Source organism: Aegilops tauschii, chromosome 3 (assembly GCF_002575655.3).
Source record: "Aegilops tauschii subsp. strangulata cultivar AL8/78 chromosome 3, Aet v6.0, whole genome shotgun sequence".
Lineage (NCBI taxonomy): Eukaryota > Viridiplantae > Streptophyta > Magnoliopsida > Poales > Poaceae > Aegilops > Aegilops tauschii.
In genome coordinates, this window is record NC_053037.3 from 560,918,197 (window position 1) to 560,940,049 (window position 21,853).

Consider the following 21,853-nt stretch of genomic DNA (forward strand, 5'->3'; position numbering starts at 1 on the left):
CATGAGCCAGGCCTATGCGTAGTTACTATGCACGAGTAGAACACAAAGCAGTTGTGGGCGTTGAGTTTGCCAATTCTTCTTGCCGCTACTAGTCTTTTCTTGTTTCGGCGGTATTGTAGGATGAAGCGGCCCGGACCGACCTTACACGTACGCTTACGTGAGACAGGTTCCACCGATTGACATGCACTAGTTGCATAAGGTGGCTAGCGGGTGTCTGTCTCTCCTACTTTAGTCGGAACGGATTCGATGAAAAGGGTCCTTATGAAGGGTAAATAGAAATTGGCAAATCACGTTGTGGTCATACGTAGGTAAGAAAACGTTCTTGCTAGAAACCTACAAACCACGTAAAAACTTGCAACAACAATTAGAGGACGTCTAACTTGTTTTTGCAGCAAGTGCTATGTGATGTGATATGGCCAGAAGATGTGATGAATGATATATGTGATGTATGAGATTGATCATATTCTTGTAATAGGAATCACGACTTGCATTTCGATGAGTATGACAACCGGCAGGAGCCATAGGAGTTGTCTTTATTATTTTGTATGACCTGCGTGTCATTGAATAACGCCATGTAATTTACTTTACTTTGTTGCTAAACGCATTAGCCATAGAAGTAGAAGTAATCGTTGGCGTGACGACTTCATGAAGACACAATGATGGAGATCATGATGATGGAGATCATGGTGTCATGCCGGTGACGAAGATGATCATGGTGCCCCGAAGATGGAGATCAAAGGAGCATAATGATATTGGCCATATCATGTCACTATTTGATTGCATGTGATGTTTATCATGTTTTTTGCATCTTATTTGCTTAGAACGACGGTAGTAAGTAAGATGATCCCTTATGATAATTTCAAGAAAAGTGTTCCCCCTAACTGTGCACCGTTGCGAAGGTTCGTTGTTTCGAAGCACCACGTGATGATCGGGTGTGATAGATTCTAACGTTCGAATACAACGGGTGTTGACGAGCCTAGCATGTACAGACATGGCCTCGGAACACACGCAATACACTTAGGTTGACTTGACGAGCCTAGCATGTACAGACATGGCCTCGGAACACGGAGGACCGAAAGGTCGAGCATGAGTCGTATAGAAGATACGATCAACATGGAGATGTTCACCGATCTTGACTAGTCCGTCTCACGTGATGATCGGACACGGCCTAGTTAAACTCGGATCATGTTTCACTTAGATGACTAGAGGGATGTCTATCTGAGTGGGAGTTCATTAAATAATTTGATTATATGAACTTAATTATCATGAACTTAGTCTAAAATCTTTACACTATGTCTTGTAGATCACATGGCCAACGTTGTCCTCAATTTCAACGCGTTCCTAGAGAAAACCAAGCTGAAAGATGATGGCAGCAACTATACGGACTGGGTCCGGAACCTGAGGATCATCCTCATAGTAGCCAAGAAAGATTATGTCTTAGAAGCACCGCTAGGTGATGCACCAATCCCAGAAAACCAAGACGTTATGAACGCTTGGCAGCAGCGTGCTGATGATTACTCCCTCGTTCAGTGCGGCATGCTTTACAGCTTAGAACCGGGTCTCCAAAAGCGTTTTGAGAAACATGGAGCATATGAGATGTTCGGGGAGCTGAAATTGGTTTTCCAAGCTCATGCCCGGGTCGAGAGATATGATGTCTCCGACAAGTTCTTCAGCTGTAAAATGGAGGAGAATAGTTCTGTTAGTGAGCACATACTCAGAATGTCTGGGTTGCATAACCGCTTGTCTCAGCTGGGAGTCAATCTCCCGGATGACGCGGTCATTGACAGAATCCTCCAGTCGCTTCCACCAAGCTACAAGAGCTTTGTGATGAACTTCAATATGCAGGGGATGGAAAAGACCATTCTTGAGGTATATTCAATGCTGAAATCAGCTGAGGTAGAGATCAGAAAAGAACATCAAGTGTTGATGGTGAATAAAACCACTAAGTTCAAGAAGGGCAAGGGTAAGAAGAACTTCAAGAAGGACGGCAAGGGAGTTGCCGCGCCCGGTAAACCAGTTACTGGGAAGAAGTCAAAGAATGGACCCAAGCCCGAGACTGAGTGCTTTTATTGCAAGGGAAGTGGTCACTGGAAGCGGAACTGCCCCAAATACTTAGCGGACAAGAAGAAGGCCGGCAACACCAAAGGTATATGTGATATACATGTAATTGATGTGTACCTTACCAGTACTCGTAGTAGCTCCTGGGTATTTGATACCGGTGCGGTTGCTCATATTTGTAACTCAAAACAGGAACTACGGAATAAACGGAGACTGGCGAAGGACGAGGTGACGATGCGCGTCGGGAATGGTTCCAAGGTCGATGTGATCGCCGTCGGCACGCTACCTCTGCATCTACCCACGGGATTAGTTTTAAACCTCAATAATTGTTATTTAGTGCCAGCTTTGAGAATGAACATTGTATCTGGATCTCGTTTAATTCGAGATGGCTACTCATTTAAATCCGAGAATAATGGTTGTTCTATTTATTTGAGAGAGATGTTTTATGGTCATGCCCCGCTGGTCAATGGTTTATTTTTGATGAATCTCGAACGTGATGTTACACATGTTCATAGTGTGAATACCAAAAGATGTAAAGTTGATAACGATAGTCCCACATACTTGTGGCACTGCCGCCTTGGTCACATTGGTGCCAAGCGCATGAAGAAGCTCCATGCAGATGGACTTTTGGAGTCTCTTGATTACGAATCATTTGACACGTGCGAACCATGCCTCATGGGTAAGATGACCAAGACTCCGTTCTCCGGAACAATGGAGCGAGCAACCAACTTATTGGAAATCATACATACCGATGTGTGTGGTCCAATGAGTGTTGAGGCTCGCGGAGGATATCGTTATGTTCTCACTCTCACTGATGATTTAAGTAGATATGGGTATGTCTACCTAATGAAACACAAGTCTGAAACCTTTGAAAAGTTCAAGGAATTTCAGAGTGAAGTTGAGAATCAACGTGACAGGAAAATAAAATTCTTACGATCAAATCGTGGTGGAGAATATTTAAGTCACGAATTTGGTACACACTTAAGGAAATGTGGAATAGTTTCACAACTCACGCCGCCTGGAACACCTCAGAGAAATGGTGTGTCCGAACGTCGTAATCGCACTCTATTGGATATGGTGCGATCTATGATGTCTCTTACCGATTTACCGCTCTCATTTTGGGGCTATGCTTTAGAGACTGCCGCATTCACTTTAAATAGGGCTCCGTCGAAATCCGTTGAGACGACACCGTATGAATTATGGTTTGGGAAGAAACCTAAGCTGTCGTTTCTAAAAGTTTGGGGATGCGATGCTTATGTCAAGAAACTTCAACCTGAAAAGCTCGAACCCAAGTCGAAAAAATGCGTCTTCATAGGATACCCTAAGGAAACTATTGGGTATACCTTCTACCTCAGATCCGAAGGCAAGATCTTCGTTGCCAAGAACGGGTCCTTTCTGGAGAAGGAGTTTCTCTCGAAAGAATTGAGTGGGAGGAAAGTGGAACTTGATGAGGTGATAGTCACCCCTTCCAAACCGGAAAGTAGCGCAGCGCGGGAAAATGTTCCTGTGGTGCCTACACCGACTGGGGAGGAAGTTAATGATGATGATCATGAAGCTTCGGATCAAGTTACTACTGAACTTCGTAGGTCCACAAGGACACGTTCCGCACCAGAGTGGTACGGCAACCCTGTCCTGGAAGTCATGTTGTTAGACAACGGTGAACCTTCGAACTATGAAGAAGCGATGGCGGGCTCGGATTCCGACAAATGGCTAGAAGCCATGAAATCCGAGATAGGATCCATGTATGAAAACGAAGTATGGACTTTGACTGACTTGCCCGATGATCGGCGAGCCATAGAAAGCAAATGGATCTTTAAGAAGAAGACGGACGCGGATGGTAATGTGACCATCTACAAAGCTCGACTTGTCGCTAAGGGTTATCGACAAGTTCAAGGGGTTGACTACGATGAGACTTTCTCACCCGTAGCGAAGCTGAAGTCCGTCCGAATCATGTTAGCAATTGCCGCATACTATGATTATGAGATATGGCAAATGGACGTCAAAAAACGGCATTCCTTAACGGCTTCCTTAAGGAAGAGTTGTATATGATGCAGCCGGAAGGTTTTGTCGATCCTAAGAATGCTAACAAAGTATGCAAGCTCCAGCGCTCAATCTATGGGCTGGTGCAAGCATCTCGGAGTTGGAACATTCGCTTTGATGAGATGATCAAAGCGTTTGGGTTTACACAGACTTATGGAGAAGCCTGTGTTTACAAGAAAGTGAGTGGGAGCTCTGTAGCATTTCTCATATTATATGTGGATGACATATTATTGATGGGAAATGATATAGAATTCTTGGAAAGTATAAAGGCCTATTTGAATAAGTGTTTTTCAATGAAGGACCTTGGAGAAGCTGCTTATATATTAGGCATCAAGATCTATAGAGATAGATCAAGACGCCTCATTGGTCTTTCACAGAGTACATACCTTGACAAGATATTGAAGAAGTTCAATATGGATTAGTCCAAGAAGGGGTTCTTGCCTGTATTGCAAGGTGTGCAATTGAGCACGGCTCAATGTCCGACCACGGCAGAAGATATAGAAAAGATGAGTGTCATCCCCTATGCCTCGGCCATAGGGTCTATTATGTATGCCATGTTGTGTACCAGACCTGATGTAAACCTTGCCGTAAGTTTGGTAGGAAGGTACCAAAGTAATCCCGGCATGGAACACTGGACAGCGGTCAAGAATATCCTAAAGTACCTGAAAAGGACTAAGGATATGTTTCTCGTTTATGGAGGTGACGAAGAGCTCGTCGTAAAGGGTTACGTCGACGCTAGCTTCGACACAGATCTGGATGACTCGAAGTCACAGACCGGATACGTGTATATTTTGAATGGAGGAGCAGTAAGCTGGTGCAGTTGCAAGCAAAGCGTCGTGGCGGGATCTACATGTGAAGCAGAGTACATGGCAGCCTCGGAGGCAGCACAGGAAGCAGTCTGGATGAAGGAGTTCATTACCGACCTAGGGGTGATTCCCAATGCGTCGGGCCCGATGACTCTCTTCTGTGATAACACTAGAGCCATTGCCCTTGCGAAGGAGCCCAGGTTTCACAGGAAGACCAGGCATATCAAGCGTCGCTTCAACTCCATTCATGAAAGTGTTCAAAATGGAGACATAGATATTTGTAAAGTACATACGGACCTGAATGTAGCAGATCAGTTGACTAAACCTCTCCCTAGAGCTAAACATGATCAACACCAGGACGCAATGGGTGTTCGATTCATCACAATGTAACTAGATTATTGACTCTAGTGCAAGTGGGAGACTGTTGGAAATATGCCCTAGAGGCAATAATAAATGGTTATTATTATATTTCTTTGTTCATGGTAATTGTCTATTGTTCATGCTATAATTGTATTGTCCGGAAATCGTAATACATGTGTGAATACATAGACCACAACGTGTCCCTAGTAAGCCTCTAGTTGACTAACTCGTTGATCAACAGATAGTCATGGTTTCCTGACTATGGACATTGGATGTCATTGATAACGGGATCACATCATTAGGGGAATGATGTGATGGACAAGACCCAATCCTAAGCATAGCATAAAAGATCGTGTAGTTTCGTTTGCTAGAGCTTTTCCAATGTCAAGTATCTTTTCCTTAGACCATGAGATCGTGCAACTCCCGGATACCGTAGGAGTGCTTTGGGTGTGCCAAACGTCACAACGTAACTGGGTGACTATAAAGGTGCACTACGGGTATCTCCGAAAGTGTCTGTTGGGTTGGCACGGATCGAGACTGGGATTTGTCACTCCGTGTGACGGAGAGGTATCTCTGGGCCCACTCGGTAATGCATCATCATAATGAGCTCTATGTGACTAAGGCGTTAGTCACGGGATCATGCATTGCGGTACGAGTAAAGAGACTTGCGGGTAACGAGATTGAACAAGGTATTGGGATACCGACGATCGAATCTCGGGCAAGTAACATACCGATTGAGAAAGGGAATTGCATACGGGATTGATTGAATCCTCGACACCGTGGTTCATCCGATGAGATCATCGTGGAACATGTGGGAGCCAACATGGGTATCCAGATCCCGCTGTTGGTTATTGACCGGAGAGGCGTCTCGGTCATGTCTGCATGTCTCCCGAACCCGTAGGGTCTACACACTTAAGGTTCGGTGACGCTAGGGTTGTAGAGATATGTGTATGCGGAAACCCGAAAGTTGTTCAGAGTCCCGGATGAGATCCCGGACGTCACGAGAGGTTCCGGAATGGTCCGGAGGTGAAGAATTATATATAGGAAGTCAAGTTTCGGCCACCGGGAAAGTTTCGGGGGTTACCGGTATTGTACCGGGACCACCGGAAGGGTCCCGGGGGTCCACCGGGTGGGGCCACCTATCCCGGAGGGCCCCGTGGGCTAAAGTGGGAAGGGAACCAGCCCCTAGTGGGCTGGGCGCCCCCCCCATGGGCCTCCCCCCATGCGCCTAGGGTTGGGAACCCTAGGGTGGGGGGGCTTCCCACTTGCCTTGGGGGGCAAGGCACCCCCCTTGGCCGCCGCCCCTTGCCCTAGATGGGTTGTGGCCGGCGCCCCCCCCCCCCTCCCAGGGGGCCTATATAAAAGGGGGGAGGGAGGGCAGCAACATCTAAGCCTTGGGCGCCTCCCTCCTCCCCTGCAACACCTCTCTCTCTCGTATAAGCTCGGCGAAGCCCTGCCGACATCCCGCTGCATCCACCACCACGCCGTCGTGCTGCTGGATCTCCATCAACCTCTCCTTCCCCCTTGCTGGATCAAGAAGGAGGAGACGTCGTTGCACCGTACGTGTGTTGAACGCGGAGGTGCCGTCCGTTCGGCACTCGGTCATCGGTGATTTGGATCACGGCGAGGACGACTCCGTCATCCACGTTCATTGGAACGCTTCCGCTCGCGATCTACAAGGGTATGTAGATGCACTCCTTTCCCTCATTGCTAGTATACTCCATAGATGCATCTTGGTGAGCGTAGGAAACTTTTAAAATTATGCTACGATTCCCAACAGTTTACATCTCAATGCCGGTTTGTGTCTACCGGCTTTGGGCCCTGGGCCTTCATGAAGCGTCACCGTCTGTCTTCATGGGCTTCAGATACAGATGAACTACTTATGAAGTTAACCCGGCCTCTCCTGGCCGGTTTACGCCCAGTGGTAATATCCCCAACATCTCTTGTATCCAATCTTTGTCCCAAAGCCTCAGATTGGTACCTGTGGGTTGCTAGTAGTGTTGATTACTCCTTGTAGTTGATGCTAGTTGGTTTAATTGGTGGAAGATCATATGTTCAGATCCATTATGCATAATAATACCCCTCTGATTATGAACATGAATATGATTTTTGAGTAGTTACGTTTGTTCCTGAGGACATGGGAGAAGTCTTGCTATTAGTAGTCATGTGAATTTGGTATTCGTTCGATATTTTGATGAGATGTATGTTGCCTTTCCTCTAGTGGTGTTATGTGAACGTCGACTACATGACACTTCACCATTATTTGGGCCTAGAGGAGGGCATTGGGAAGTAATAAGTAGATGACGGGTTGCTAGAGTGACAGAAGCTTAAACCCTAGTTTATGCGTTGCTTCGTAAGGGGCTGATTTGGATCCATATGTTTCATGCTATGGTTAGGTTTACCTTAATACTTCTTTTGTAGTTGCGGATGCTTGCAATAGAAGTTAATCATAAGTGGGATGCTTTTCCAAGTAAGGATAGCACCCAAGCACCGGTCCACCCACCAAATTATCAAAGTAACGAACGCGAATCATATGAGCGTGATGAAAACTAGCTTGACGATAATTCCCATGTGTCCTCGGGAGCGCTTTTCTCTATATAAGAGTTTGTCCAGGCTTGTCCTTTGCTATAAAAAGGATTGGCCATCTTGCTGCACTTTATTTACACTTGTTACTTGTTACCCGTTACAAATTACCTTATCACAAAACTATCTGTTACCTATAATTTCAGTGCTTGCAGAGAATACCTTGCTGAAAACCGCTTGCCATTTCCTTCTGCTCCTCGTTGGGTTCGACACTCTTACTTATCAAAAGGACTACGATAGATCCCCTATACTTGTGGGTCATCAGCAGCCGGCCGACCGGCTTCTCAGTTAACTTGCTACGTTCCAAACGGCCGAAGTACTTGCCTTCCCAAAATGGCCAAGTTCCTGACCCAGCCACAGACCGCAGAGCGGCTGCCTGGCTGGCAAGGCGGCAACCAAGGGAAGGCGGCAAAGGAAAAAGGCAAAGGAGTAGGAAAGAAAGACAAGTTAGAACTCGGCAAAGTTATTTTACATAAGCAAAAGGCCCTCGGCCAACATTCAACAGAGTTTGAATACACCCCCAGCGGGTGGAACTGCGCAAATTTAACGAGCTTGTTTTAGAGATTACAAAAGCAGGAAAGGACAAGATAAAACTGGCCGCCTAGGCCAAAGGAGCAGCAGGCGGGTTTGGCTGGTTGGTGGATTCAGCGGCGCCGGCTGGTGGAGTGGCCGTCTAGCGAGTCTCGGCCTGGTCAGCATCAGTAGCAGTCGGCGCACTCGCACGCGGCTCGTTGCATGAGGCTCGATCAGGCTGGGGCTGGCCGTCCGCTCCGCCCTCTGGTGCGCCGTCTTCACCATCCTCGCCCTCTTCATCCTCGCCCTCATCGCTGGAGGCGATCTCCTCCACCGAATCCTCCTCATACTCCGGGTTCAGCCCGAACCAGTTGGGTGGCACCTCGGCTCCCTCCTCGTTCAGCTCCGGGACGAATACGGAGGTGTCAGCGTAGTCGGCGATCGCCGCGGCGCGATGAGTCAGGTCACAGCTCGCCGCCGCCAGGTCCGGTGCGGCCTACAGCCGGAAGGTGGCCAGTTGGGCCAAGTCCAGGCCTGGGTACCAGGCCTTGACAAACTCCAGGGCCCTCCGAGCGCCGGCGCGATCCGCCGAGCCCTTCCAAGCCTCGAAGTGGCCGACTGCTACCTCCAGCCACTCAACAGTCCGGCTGGGGGTGCGGGATCTGAGAGTCCGGCCAGAGGGCAGTCAGCACCTGGGCCCCGACGCACTGCAGACGGTGGACCATCCGGTGGGACGGCTGGAGACGAGCGTGGATGGCGAGAAGCTGCTCGCTAAGGGTCCGGGGCGCATTGGGCGCGATTTCCGCACCAGCCCGTCGTCGCTCGTCGCGGTGAGCCTCGATGGCCTGGCTGGCGGCAACGGCGTGTCCGGGGAAGAAGTCTGCGCAAGAAGAAAAAAGAAGTCGGAGGCCGGCTCATATAGCAGACGGTGGCTGAAAGGAAGGGAAGATAACTCACCGTCGATCATATCTTCGACCTCGCTGTAGCCGTCGCTCAGAGCCTTCTCCTTCTCGGCCCAGCCCGAGCGCTCGGTCTCGAACTCGGCCTGGAGGGCGGCCTCGTCGTCCTTCACCTTCTTGAGCGCCGCCTTGTGTTGATCTGCCTGGGCTGCCAGCTCCTTGGCCAGGCGGTCGCACTCCTCAACCGCCTTGCGGCGTTCCTCCTCCTTGGTGCGCAGCTCAGTTTGGGCTCCGCCCAGGTGCTACTGCAGGTCGGCGGCCGCCCCTGCAAAAGACAAGAAAGAGAAGATAGTCAACAAATCAACAAAGGGAAAAAGTAGTCTCCCCGGGAGATCCAGCCCGACTGCTCAGCAGTCGGCCCAAATCTCGGGGGCTACACCCAGCGGGTGCGCTGACGTGCCCCCGCGAGAAAGAGGACGGAGTGCTTACTCCGGCTTTCGGGCAAATCAGTGGGCCCGGATCTCGGGGGCTACACCCAGCGGGTGCGCTGACGCGCCCCCGTGAGAAAGAGGACGGTGTGCTTACTCCGGCCTTCGGCCAAATCAGTGGTCCGCTTGGCCAGCTCCCGGACATGGGAGTTGAAGGCGGCTGCGTGGATGTTGTGGTAGTCCTGCAACAAAGACAACATAAGAGAAAAGGAAAGGTTAGCACTCGGAACTTACCTTTAAGTTCCGAGCCGCCTACTCAGCAGCCGGCCCGGAACTCGGGGGCTACACCCAGTGGGTGCGCTGGCGCGCCCCCACGGAAGATTACAAGAATAAAAAACAACAAGCAAGAAGCGTACCCGGACGGCTGCTCGTGTCGCCAAGAACGCTTGCGTGTACTGCTGAAGGGCGGTGCCTTGAGCTTGGAACCGGGCCTGGACGTCCTGCGCAGCTGTGTTCAGCACGCCCGTCCCACCCCTAGGCGTCCACTCCGGCAGGGCGGCGCTGGTGGCCTCGGCCTCAGGAGCCGACGAGTTGGCGGCCCCGGTCTCCAATGGCCGTGGCGCTGAGACCGCCTTCCCCGCGTGATGGTGCACCGGAGTGCGGACCACGGGAGCCGAGCCCACCACCAACTCGCCACCAACCGGCCGGCGGCACCTGCGGCGCGTCAGGCCGACTGGTCTTGGCGTCGACAGTCGGCGTAAGCGGGGGCACTTCCGCCCCCAAGACGATGGGGTCGCCCCCTCCCCTCTCCCGGACCGGGTGGTCGTCGCCGGCTCCCCTAGTCGGTGCCTGGCTCTCCGACCTGGTGGCAGGGCACGCAGCGGGACAACGAGCTGTGGAGCCCGGCTGCGGGCCGCCTCTACCTCCTACGCCATGGCGGCCGCGTCCGCCTGCTCCTTGGCCGCGGCGTAGGCCTGAGCCTTGGCCGCTGCATCGGCCTCCGCCTGCGCCGCCTTGGCCGCATCCGCCTTCTCCCGCTCTGCCTTTTCCCGCTCCTCGTGTGCCTCCCGCGCGTTCTTCTCCGTCGCCGCCTGGAGCTCGGCGCGCGGGTCCACGCGTTGGGGCTCTGCAGAGCCGTCCGCCGCCCCGATCACAGACGCGGCTGGGTCCAACGAAAGAGAGAGTGGGGCCCTAAGAAGGCACGGCGACATGAAACTAATAAGAAGACTAGAAGAAAGAAGAAAAGTAAACGCGAAAGCAGCAATGGAAATATCGAAGTACTCACCCGGACACCATCGGGGGCTGCTTCGGGGCTTTCTGGAACTGGGCCGCCTTCGCGGCGGCCTCCCACTGCTTAGTCGCGACGGCCGTGTTCTTGGCCTTCTTTGGTCGGCTGCCGAACAGCAACGAGTTGGCTCGGCGCTTCGGTGCGCCGCCTGGTGTGGTCGGCGCTGCCGAGGAGCTCGCGCTCGCCTTATCGGCGCCGTGCGTATGCGCGGCTCGTTCTCCTCTTCGTCGTCGTACGGCCAGTCCTTGACGCCGCCTCCTCCGGAGCCGCCTGCTCCACCACCGCCACCTGTGGCGTCGTCCTCCTTCATGGCGGCCACCCCCAAGTCAGGGTCGTCCACGTCGCTTCTCGTCCGGTCCGGCATGAACACATCGCTCGGCCCCAGAGCGTCGGCGGCCGACTGGGTCGAGAAGACATGTATCATTGCCGACTGATCAGACGGCAAAGCAAGAACTCGGGCAAGAAAAGAAGAAAAAGAATTACAAGACTTACCGCATGCGGCGGGTGTGCGCGGTCGTACGGCGGCTTGCTGAACTGCCAATCCTTCTCCGACAACTTGTAGTTGGAGAAATAATTGACCAGTCGGGCCACCTCCCCGTCCGGCAGCTCCCACGTGCACATCCGGCACGGGTCCCAGTGCCCACTCATGCTGCTGATGATGTGGGGGCAGGCTTGGAGGGGGAGCACTCGGCGCGCCACATAGGCGGCCAGCAGGTCCGAGCCCTTGAGGCCCTCCAACTCCGTCATCACCAGAAGTCGGGCGAGGGCGGCGGAGGAGGCGGCCGACGGGGCGCTCGGCTTATATCTCCAGTTGGCGCGCGGATCAACAGGCGGGCCGGCTACGTAGGCCGGCAGGTTGATGTAGTCCAGCGTCGGGTGGATGTTCTTGATATAAAAATAAGACTCCTGCCACAGTTTGGCCGACTACAGCTGGGAGATGGCCGGGAAGCGGTTCTCGGCACCCGGACGCCGCACCGCCACGCAAGCTCCGCACTGAGCGACTGTGCCCTTGGTGGCGGTGCCGAGCTTGAGGTAGAAGCACTCTCCCCAGAGCTCGACAGTGGGGAGAGTACCAAGGTAGCTGATGCGGAGCATCCCTCGACCATCACCATGGATGTTACACCGCCACCGCAAGCACGGAGAGGACCGGTGACAAGAGCACACGCACGTGCCACCGAAACCGAGGTTGACTCCTTCCTCTTCAAACTCCATTCGAATTCACACGAGAATCGGGTTCTACCTCAAACGGTATTGTTGTGCATTCTTAGGTACCAAGAAGAAGTCCGTGAAGAGGCAAGGACAGAGACGCAAGCACCTATGGAGGAGGAGACGGAAGAGGGACGCTCAAGACGCGAAGCAAAGGAGGAGCCGGACTACCCCGGGTGCCCGGCCACCAGCAGCCCGGGTGCCCGGACACCTCCTACAGCCGACTGGGGAAGCCCCTGGCCGCCCCGGGTGCCCGGCCCTTGCCTGGCGCTGGCCTTGGCCGCCCCGGGTGCCCACCCCCCTGCCTGGGCGCTGCCCCCGCCACCTCGGGCTCCCGGGCCATCACCCCCGGGTGCCCGGCCTCCTCCTGGGCGTGGCCCAGCCCGCACCGGGTGCCCGGGCCATCAACCCCCGGGTGCCCGGCCCCTTCAGCCCCAAGGCCGCGGCCTCCCTGACCGGACCGGGTGCCCGGTCCTCCGCACCCCGGGTGCCCGGACCCCTGCGTGTGCCTGCGTGCACTTTTTGGGTTTTGGCCCTTGTATCCCCCTCCCCCTCACAATTCGTCCCTAGACTATAAGTACCCCCCACCTAGCTCATTAGAGGGGTTAGCTAAGGATAGACACAAATCATAGAGCTTAGCTCATGTACCTCCCCTTGTGGGATTCCTCTTGAGAGAGAAGACTCCATTGGAGTACAAGACCTCCATTGGAGAAGATCCCTAGGGATTCAAGCCCCCCTTGAGGGAAGGATCTACCTAGATCATCAAGCCCTCATCTCCTTCGTAGGATTTGGGATGAACTCTACCATGTATCTTGTTTCTCTTTGATTGTTCATGTACCTTGTGGATCTTGTGTGTTTGTTGGTCTAGTGGATGTGTGATTGGACTTGTTCTTGAGTGTTCCTCTTGTTTTCTCTCTTGTGTTCATCTTGTTCTTGGGGATTCCCCCTCCAATTCATGAAAGATCTTCACTTAGGGTTCCACCCTACAATAGTAGCCTTCACACATAGTGACAAAGGCAGCCAGCAGCACCACCGTGTTTGGCGTGAGGTGGTGCGGTTGGACTCGGTAGAAGTTGAGGAAGGAGCGCAGGAAGCCGCTCGCCGAAAGGCTAAAGCCGCGAAGAAAATGGGACCGGAAGACGACGCGTTCGCCGTCCTCCGGCACCGGCGAGATTTCAGCCGCGGGGGGACGCGTACCTTCACGTGCGCCTCGCGAGGCAGCCGCCGCGTCTGGTGAAGAAAGGAGAGGTGGTCCTCGTGGACGTTGGAGCCGTCCCAGTCGTCGGCCCGTAAGCGCGCCATGGGCGTAGGTGCTCGTCGGTGGCGTGGCGCGGCGGCGAGCGGGCGAGACCGCGGTGGAGCGAGAAAGCCGCGGCGAGGAGAGGTTCGGCGACAAGGAGCTGCGGCAGCGCTTCGGCAAAAGGAAGAAGCGTTGCGGCAACGGAGAGAAGAAGAGGAAGAATCGCGAAGGAAAAAAGAAAGGAGGGCGCGCGTGCGTTTGCCGCCCCCCTCCTCCCCTGCAGGTGGGGGTCGTGGGATTAACTGCGCCCACTCCCCCATGATCCCACGATCACTGCGCCAGTTAAGGCATGTATTAATGGCAGCGGAAGCCCAACCACCCGCCTCGGCCGCAGCGGATCCGCGCGCGTGCCAAGGCCCTGTAGTGGCGGGCACCGGCCTGCGGCGACGTCCCGTCGCGCGAGTGGGTTGGCAGGCCGGCCTAACCTGCTGGCGCCGCGTGGTAGGCGGGCAATGGGCAGCAAGTCTTACGTCTAGCTGGCGTGCCACCTGGCCCCCACCACGACGTTTCGAAATCACCAGACGGCCTGCCTGGTCACGGCCGGCTCCTAGCGGTCGGCATCTCAGAAGACGGACGAAGCAACGCAACCAGACCACTCGAAGTAGGAAGCTGCTGAGGCTTCTCGCCTTTTTCGGCCGCGGCTCCCCACCAGTTTCAGGGACTAATGTCGGAGTAAATGACCACGGGTAGCCTCATCAGCCCCCCATGGTATTTCAAGACATCGGGGCCGGCTGCGCCCCTCAAGCCTCGAAGACAAAGAGCCGCCTTCTTAGGGCAGGCTGGTCCAAGCGGCCGGCTGCTAGAGGGCGGTGGAATCCAGCAGACGGCTAGGAAATGGGCCGACTCCTAGCAGGCGGCCCCTCGTGCCCTCAAAGTTTGCACCCACATAAAACATGACTAGACGGGGCGTGGCTACAGTGCAGCCTGCCACCCCCGAATCCAGGGTGGAACATGGCCACAGTGCGGCGTACCGGCTGAACCTCCCACGCCCGGCGCAGCACTATTGCCACGCTGCCCATGACATCATCCACGGCAGAGGAAGCCATGCCCCCACGACGGGCTGTCGGTACGGCCCGCAGGCGGTGGGCCCTACCTATTCATGAGAAGCCAGAAGACGGCTGGTCGCGACCAGTCAGCGCGGGGGAGGCCGACTCCTGAGCAGGCGGCCCTCCCCCTTCCTTGGAGTATGTGTGCCATTAACGAGATAAGACCGGATGTGGCTACAGTGAAGCGCCCGCCAGGCGGCGGGACTGTAGCCACGCTTCCCCCGACAAGCTTTCGTCATCAAGGGCGAGGCTATAGTAACAAGCAGCCGACGGGACCCGCAGGCGGCAGGCCCTACCTGTCGGCCGAGAGGCCGGCAGCCGGCGGGACCCACCAGGCGGCGGGCCCCAGCAGCCGGCGGAGAAGCCGGCCACCAGAGACACTGACGGATGGGTCCTACATCCAGGCTGATTACCATTGTACCCCTGGGGGTAGGCCTATATAAACCCCCCAGGGCGCCCATGCAAAGGGTTCAGCATCATAGACAACACGCACACATAGAGAGAGGAGTAGAGCTAGCCTTGCCCTTCTTCCACCTATAGCCAAACAGCTCTAGGAGCAACCTTGTAGCCACTCTATTGACATAGTGATCATGCGGAGACCCGGCATAGCAGGACTAGGGGTGTTATCTCCTAGGAGAGCCCCGAACCTGGGTAAGATGCGTCGGCGTACATGTCTACGCCTTATCCCGTTTCCAGGCACCGGCAACGTACTACTCTTCCCCACTATGATAAGCCATCATTTGGCATATATCGCACGACACCCCCGACACATGTGAGTTACACACAAATGACAAAATCGTGATTTTGGAAAGATGAATAGTGCATCTTATTCACTATTTAGATGTCGTCATTTTGTCATTTTTACATAGCTCACATGTTTACTTATTTCGTCACCAAACATTACACGGGTGTAATATCCATCCATATGATCATGTAGAATTATTTTCAGGATTTTTTGTAATTTAAATGTGTTTCTTAAACTATTTAAAATAAAGTCCTCCAATGCACCCATGTTCCAAGAACCCACTCTCGGTTTCACACCACAAAAAGAGGCCAAGACAGTAGTATCATCAAATGATTGTAACATCACAGCATAAATGCATCACATCATTGCATATAGTAGATGTTTACATCACAAAAATATGGGTAAAAGCATGATGGCGTGATTCCAGCTGATGATTTGTAGCTTGCTAGCAACGGAAGTTGGCTCAGCTGGCATTGGATTTGCTTGTAACACTGCCTAACAGTCCTCTGCCTTGTGAACAGTTTCAGAAAATCAAAGATGGCTTACTACATGCATCCGACTGGATACAAGTATATATATTTCTGGAAAGTTGGATCAGACTGTAGATAATCATAAGCCAATGGATGTGCTAATCATAAGCAACAATGTGCTGATCATAAGTTAACAAATGTGACATTCCAGATTAATTTTCTCCATAGTCCCATAGGCTACACTAGTTCACCTCTTCACCATACATCTCACCAGGTGCAGGCCTTCTAGCTTTCTGAAGCTTAGTCCCGCTTCTGCTTGGGGTCATGTTGGAATCCTTTTGCGCCCTTTCAGCAAATGATTTAACCGACAACTTATCATTTTCCATGAAATGTACGTACTTGTTATAGCAAGATAATGGGCAGTCAATGACTTTGATCTCCCACTCCCTCTGGTAGGTGTGCTCTACTCGCCACATGATGGGCAGTCAGTGAGCCTTCAATCTTTTCTTCTAGTTTCTTGTCATCTTACACACATCCTACACAATTCTAAGTTCCAACACACACAAGCAAATGATGACACCGATGTCCTCCTGGCTGACTAGAGCTTCCAGTAGACCCCGGCCCGGTGGAGGAGGCCGGCAAGGAGCGCCCAGAGCAGGATCTGCGCGACGAGGACGTAGAGGAGGATGCCCACCCTCTCCGAGTGCCACACCCTGACGAACACGTGCTTCCTCACCCAGTAAACCTGCAGTGGCGACAGAATTTCTCAGCGTGTGCTGAAGCCCGAAGGCGGTCGATGCAGGTAGGTTCTTCTCAGTTACCAGTGTGTTCTTGGGCCCGTCGTAGTACCAGCCGTTGAGGAAGCCCTCGAAGATGCCCGCCGCCGCCATCACGTACACCAGCATCGCGTTCATGCCGACCCACCGCAGCGGCTCGAAGACATAGCGCAGGCTCACGACATCCACCTGGGGAAGCCAGCAGGTTTCAACAATGTTGCCGTCGACAATGCTCAAGATGTCAGCCATGGAAGATCACATACACTCATGATCGAACTGGACTCATGGAATGTCATGTGGAGGATTTGAAAATTCTCTTTTTTTTCTACTGATGTTCAATTGTTCATTAATAATTAAGAAATAAAACTAGTTTTGTAAAATTGAGGACTTACAAGGAAGTAAAGCATGGAGAAGACGATGCCAGCGGCGCCGGCGGTCACGCAGATGTAGCTGAGTGTGTACAGCTGCTTGTTCAGAGGAATCGCTGCAACGAAATGCGAAAGAGCAAACTTTGTTGAATCGTATTCAGACAGGGGAGGAGTGGAAACATGTATGAGAACTTTTTTTCCTGATGAATGTGTATTTTGTACTCTGGACTCTGGTTACCATGAGAGAAGTGCAGAATGATTCCGAGGAGGAGGAGAGCTACGCCCATGGTGACCCACTGCTTTAGCCTGTCCATATGACTCTGAAATTTCACGCAGGAATGATAAACATGTCAACAATCAGCATTATGTGTTGTAGTCAGTCCCTACTCAGAGTAGGCTACTCTACACCAACAGAAAAAGCCTGACATGTGAGGCAAAATCACCTTCATATGAACAAGCACGTGCCCGTAGTGTACGCCGATGATCGTACTTAATACCGCTGAAAATGAGCTGCAAAATTTTATCAAAGAACAGTGTCAACAGTGAACTACAACACAGAACAGTGAACTATATATTACTACGTCAGATGATAAGAAATCCCACCATTGACATGCAACAAAAAATACTACCCTTACCTTAGTAACCCTTCAGGTTCAAATGGCGAGGCACACCAGGCCGGGGCGTCCCTTTTGAAAGGCCCCTCATAAGGGGAATCATCAGTACAGTCCTGCGTAGACCAGTGCATAAGTTGGCGGGTAAGAGTTTGAAAATAACTGCAAAGAACAGGCATGAATGTTTTGTTATCTGCAAAAGTGAAAACACACACCCTGTGCCTTCTCCATGCAGGTTTCTGGTACAGGTGATTGATGCCGAGGACTTTACGGTCGATGTAACCTACAGCATTGCAAGGAGGGCTCAGATTTCCCCTTGTGCCACAGGTCACCTAAAAAATTAGACAACACTGTAAATGAGTTTCAACTTTCACAAAACTACTTTGATCGTACAGGTGCAAAACAATAACACTGTCATGGCACAGTTTGAGTATGATTTGTATATTGGACTCTGTTTAGTATCACTAACTAACATGAAAACTACCTGAAGTACAAAGAACTGAGTTATACATTGCTGTTGAAATGCAGTTTGTTCAGCTTGTCATGGCAAGAAATGGTGAAGAATGGCAGGATTCCTGGGCTTGCCCAGCGATATGCTTGCAAAATCATTTTGTAAGTAGATTGTTTTTGAAGATGTAAACTATCTATGCAAACTTTGACTCAGCTAATTCAGCATGCAATACGATGCAAGGTTAATTCTACGCTCAAACGAGTAGTATGCAACATCAACAATCTCACAAGAAAATAAAGAAAGTAAAATGGCAGAGCTCGAGAAGTCTCATACTGTTAAAACTTTGCCATAGTTCAGGCTGTCCACATTTCGCACCCTGAACTCCCAGTCCGGAACGTAAATCCCGTAGACAAGGGACAAATAGATCAAAAGGATGCAACATGCAACAATCCTTGTAGATACACAGAGGCCACAATTAGTATGTGAAATCTGCAATGCTTCACAATTCAGATGACATAAAAAGGTCTGGATATGCATATATACCACTGGGACAAGTACATCCTGAAAATTGAGAAGAAGCCTGAACTTGACTGATCCTGAACCCTCGCATCTTTCGTCGCGATCTCTATGACTGCGACAACCAAGTATGCAAGGGCAATCCTCTGAAGAAGAAGCAAAGATAAAATCACTCGCTGGTAATAATGCATACATTCTTTTCAAGTAATATAGGGGAAGTATGTGTTGTCCGGTACCTGGAGAATGCCGCACCATCGTATGTGCTTCATGTCAACTCCATAAGTCAGTTCATCTGGAGCGTGGGAGTAGCCACCTGCGTATGGACATGGTGACACATTGCTGATGTGTTAGAATTTCCTCTTTGCAGATAGGGGGGTGGCGCTTCGCGACCACTGTCAAAACACAGAGGCATTTGTATAACAGAGAGACTTAAGAAGCTAATTGGTGTAAACAGATCAGTGTTCTCCATGCTTCTTGTAAGCAACCTTGCAGCAAGATCCCCCAGAAGAGCAGCTTCAGTGTTCTTATGACCACCCTCCTGACGGCCCAGCCGCGATCTGGAATTCTCTGCACGTTTGTTTTATTCGTACGACGAGAAGTTGAGAACAACGAACGGTGTGACGAAACTGCAGTCTGACAGGACAAGGAAGGAAGTAGGGTTCAGAAGGGGGACCTTGAGGGAGAGTGGGATGGCCATGCCGACGATGAAGAGGAAGCAGGGCATGACGAAGTCTGCGAGGTTGCAGCCGTGCCACGGCGCGTGCCCGATGACCGGCCACTCGCCGCCGGCGCCGTCCACCAGTATCATCAGCTGCGGCGCAGACACGAACGAACGAACACAGTTGGAACTTGGGTCAGGCAGACATGAAACTCACTGGGTGAGGAATTAAACACCCGTGGAGGGGACCTACAGCGACGGTGAGGCCACGGAAGACGTCGAGGGAAGCGACCCGCCTGCTCCCTTGTCGAGGCGCCTTCTTGTCGCCGTCGTCCTGATCATCCGCCGCCTCATGGACCGGAGGAGGAGCACGGTGCCGGTCAGGGTCCTCCTCGGCGCCGGCGGCCGCGCCGTGCCGCTTGGCGACGCTCTGGCCCCCGTCCATCAAGAAGAAAGGAACAAGGACTCGACGCAGGAAGGAACGTGCGACGCCGCCTTTGCTGCTGCTGCTGCGTGAACGCGGAGGGCGACAGGAGATATGGGGAGGAAGAAGATGAGGATTCCGATTCCCGGAAGCAAGCAAGCACCAGCTGGTCACTCTCGCGTGGATCACCACTCGCTCACTGGAAAGCGACACGTTTGGACCGAAACTAGCTGAAAGATAGGACGCCTCCTCGTCGTCGTTTTCGATGTACCTACAGGTCTTGGACCATCCCTCCTGGGTCAGAGTTTTTTCCGGCGAGGCAGTGAAAAGCTGCTGAATTTCCTGAGCGACGCATTTTTTTGTTCCGGGAAATAGCCACTCCTGAGACCGGGAACCATGTTTTCTTCAACTGTAATAGTAGTAGATAATTTTATCGGGGGGACTGGAAACACCAATAATTTGAGCCTACTGGAACATGGGCAGATCATGCGAGATAGCATGCATCACTACGAATCGCAGACAGAATCGCGACGATCATTCGAACAGTTGATTATTGTGCCTGCAACTGCGAGACGATCTTGGCCACGGCCTGCGCCGAGATGGGCGACAGGCTCAGCGCGCACAGGCTCTCCCACGCCGCCGCCACGCCCGACGGCTCTGCCTTCTTCTCCTTCTCCTTCTCCTCCTCTTCCTCCTTCTCCTTCTTCCCCTCCTCCTGCTCCTTTTGCTCCTTCTTCCCCTTCTCCTGCTCCTTTAGCTCATTCTCCTTCTTCTCCTGCTCTTTTTCGGCAGCCTCCTTGAAGAAGAAGGCGGCGTGCGTGGAGCCGACGATGCTGCGGGCGGCCTCGCGCGCCTCCGGCAGCCGGTCGTTCAGCAGCTCCGCGGCCACCTGCAGCAGCGCCGGCAGCCCGAACTCCTTCATCGTCTCCACGTCCTGCCAATTCACACATGATCTCGTGCGTCAGTAAAACGAAACAAACAGATCGAGTTCCGCTGGATTTGAGTCGACAAGCGGTACGTACCATCCTGGCGGCGCAGTGCGCCATGGCAACGGCGGCCTTGGCCCGGACCCTGAGGTTGGCGTGGTGGACGTAGGCCCTGAGCTTCTTCAACAGGGGCAGGGGCGGCATGGATGTGGCCATGGCGCGCATCGCCTTCTCGGCCTCCTCGCACACGAACCGCTTGTCCTGCGACGCCTTGAGCAGCAGCTGCAGCAGCAGCTTGTCGAACGCGTCGGCCGAGGCCGAGGAGATGAGGTTGCCGAAGGCCGCGAAGACGTCCGTGCAGGCCATCACGGAGGTCTTGAGCACCGCGCTGCGCGGGTTCTTCATCGTCTTCACGACCCCCAGCACCACCTTCTCCCTGCCCCATGATTCACCCGCAGGTCCGAGTCAGATCCGTTACGGGATCCAAATAATTCGCCAGAAGAGAAGGAACAAAAATCAGAGGCAGAGGGGAGCTTACAGGATGGGGGCGAGGAGGGCCGGGTGGTGGATGGCGAGGCGGCGGGCGTCGTTGAGGGCCTCGCAGACCTTGACCCAGTCCTTGGAGTCGAGCCCCGCCACGAGGCCGGCGGCGCGGGCCTTGGGCGCGGGCACGGGCTGCAGGTCCTCGGACCGGACGTACTCCACGGCCGGCTCAGCCGCGGCCGCCACGGGCGACGCGGGCTTGGTCTGCGGCGCAGAGTTCTCGTCGTTGCGCTGCTTCTTGCCGTTGCCGCCGCTGCCGGTGGGGGAGCGGGTGACGGCGGGCGCCGTGGGGAGCAGCTTGGCGGCCTTCTTGGGCCGCTGGTCCGCCACGGCGGCCGGCAGCGTGTTGTCCAGCGCGCGGAGGGCCATGGGTGGGACGGGATCGCTTGCTTGCTGATGGATGGAGACGCAGAGATTCGGAGGGAGGAGAGATTTGGGGGAGGGCTTGCGCTGCGGCGTGTGGATGGATGGATGGAGGAAGGGTTTGCGGCGGCGTCGGAGTTTAAAATGTGGAGGATGGGGGTGGCTGCAACGGCTATAAAGAGATTGAGATTCGAACTGGCAAGTGAACGTTGGAGGGTTTGCTTCGCGATGCGGGCTTTGATTACCTTTTGTGCCGTTGCCAGACAAAAGCTTCGCCAGCGAATTTCGCTCAAGAAAAATTAAGAAGGAAGTAACTCTTGAGATCTACTGTATCTAATTTACTGAATTCCCCTAAAAAGATATAATTTATTAATATAATTTATTGGAACAGGATTGCTAAATCTCAGTCAACGGAGACTTAACGAAGTCTATATATATTTGTTAAATCTTACATGAAGATCCCTGTAAAATTTTC

At 52.9% G+C, this 21,853-nt stretch overlaps 1 protein-coding gene across 1 annotated transcript; it reads right to left on the reverse strand.

Annotated features, from left to right (window-relative positions):
- Nucleotides 1-15,878: 15,878 nt before the first annotated feature.
- LOC109783785 (uncharacterized) lies at nt 15,879-21,509 on the reverse strand. Its single transcript, XM_020342382.3, has 16 exons — nt 21,011-21,509; nt 20,569-20,908; nt 20,121-20,480; nt 19,376-19,927; nt 19,138-19,275; nt 18,950-19,031; nt 18,701-18,777; nt 18,492-18,610; nt 18,282-18,399; nt 17,713-17,829; nt 17,522-17,613; nt 17,330-17,396; nt 17,125-17,206; nt 16,911-17,002; nt 16,564-16,707; nt 15,879-16,487 (listed from the first exon to the last, which is right to left on the reverse strand). The coding sequence occupies exons 1-16, from the start codon at nt 21,382-21,384 to the stop codon at nt 16,341-16,343; spliced, it is 2,901 nt and encodes a 966-aa protein (XP_020197971.2). The 5' UTR covers nt 21,385-21,509; the 3' UTR covers nt 15,879-16,340.
- Nucleotides 21,510-21,853: the final 344 nt, after the last annotated feature.

Bases quoted from the DNA above. Each gene is read 5' to 3' on its own strand.
- LOC109783785 (XM_020342382.3), bottom strand. From the start codon at position 21,384: ATGGCCCTCCGCGCGCTGGACAACACGCTGCCGGCCGCCGTGGCGGAC. The intron at 19,928-20,120 runs GTCTCGCAGTTG...TCCCGGTCTCAG, and splicing joins CGCAGGCCGTGGCCAAGATC to GAGTGGCTATTTCCCGGAAC. The intron at 18,400-18,491 runs GTATATATGCAT...TGTATCTACAAG, and splicing joins AGGATGTACTTGTCCCAGTG to GATTGTTGCATGTTGCATCC.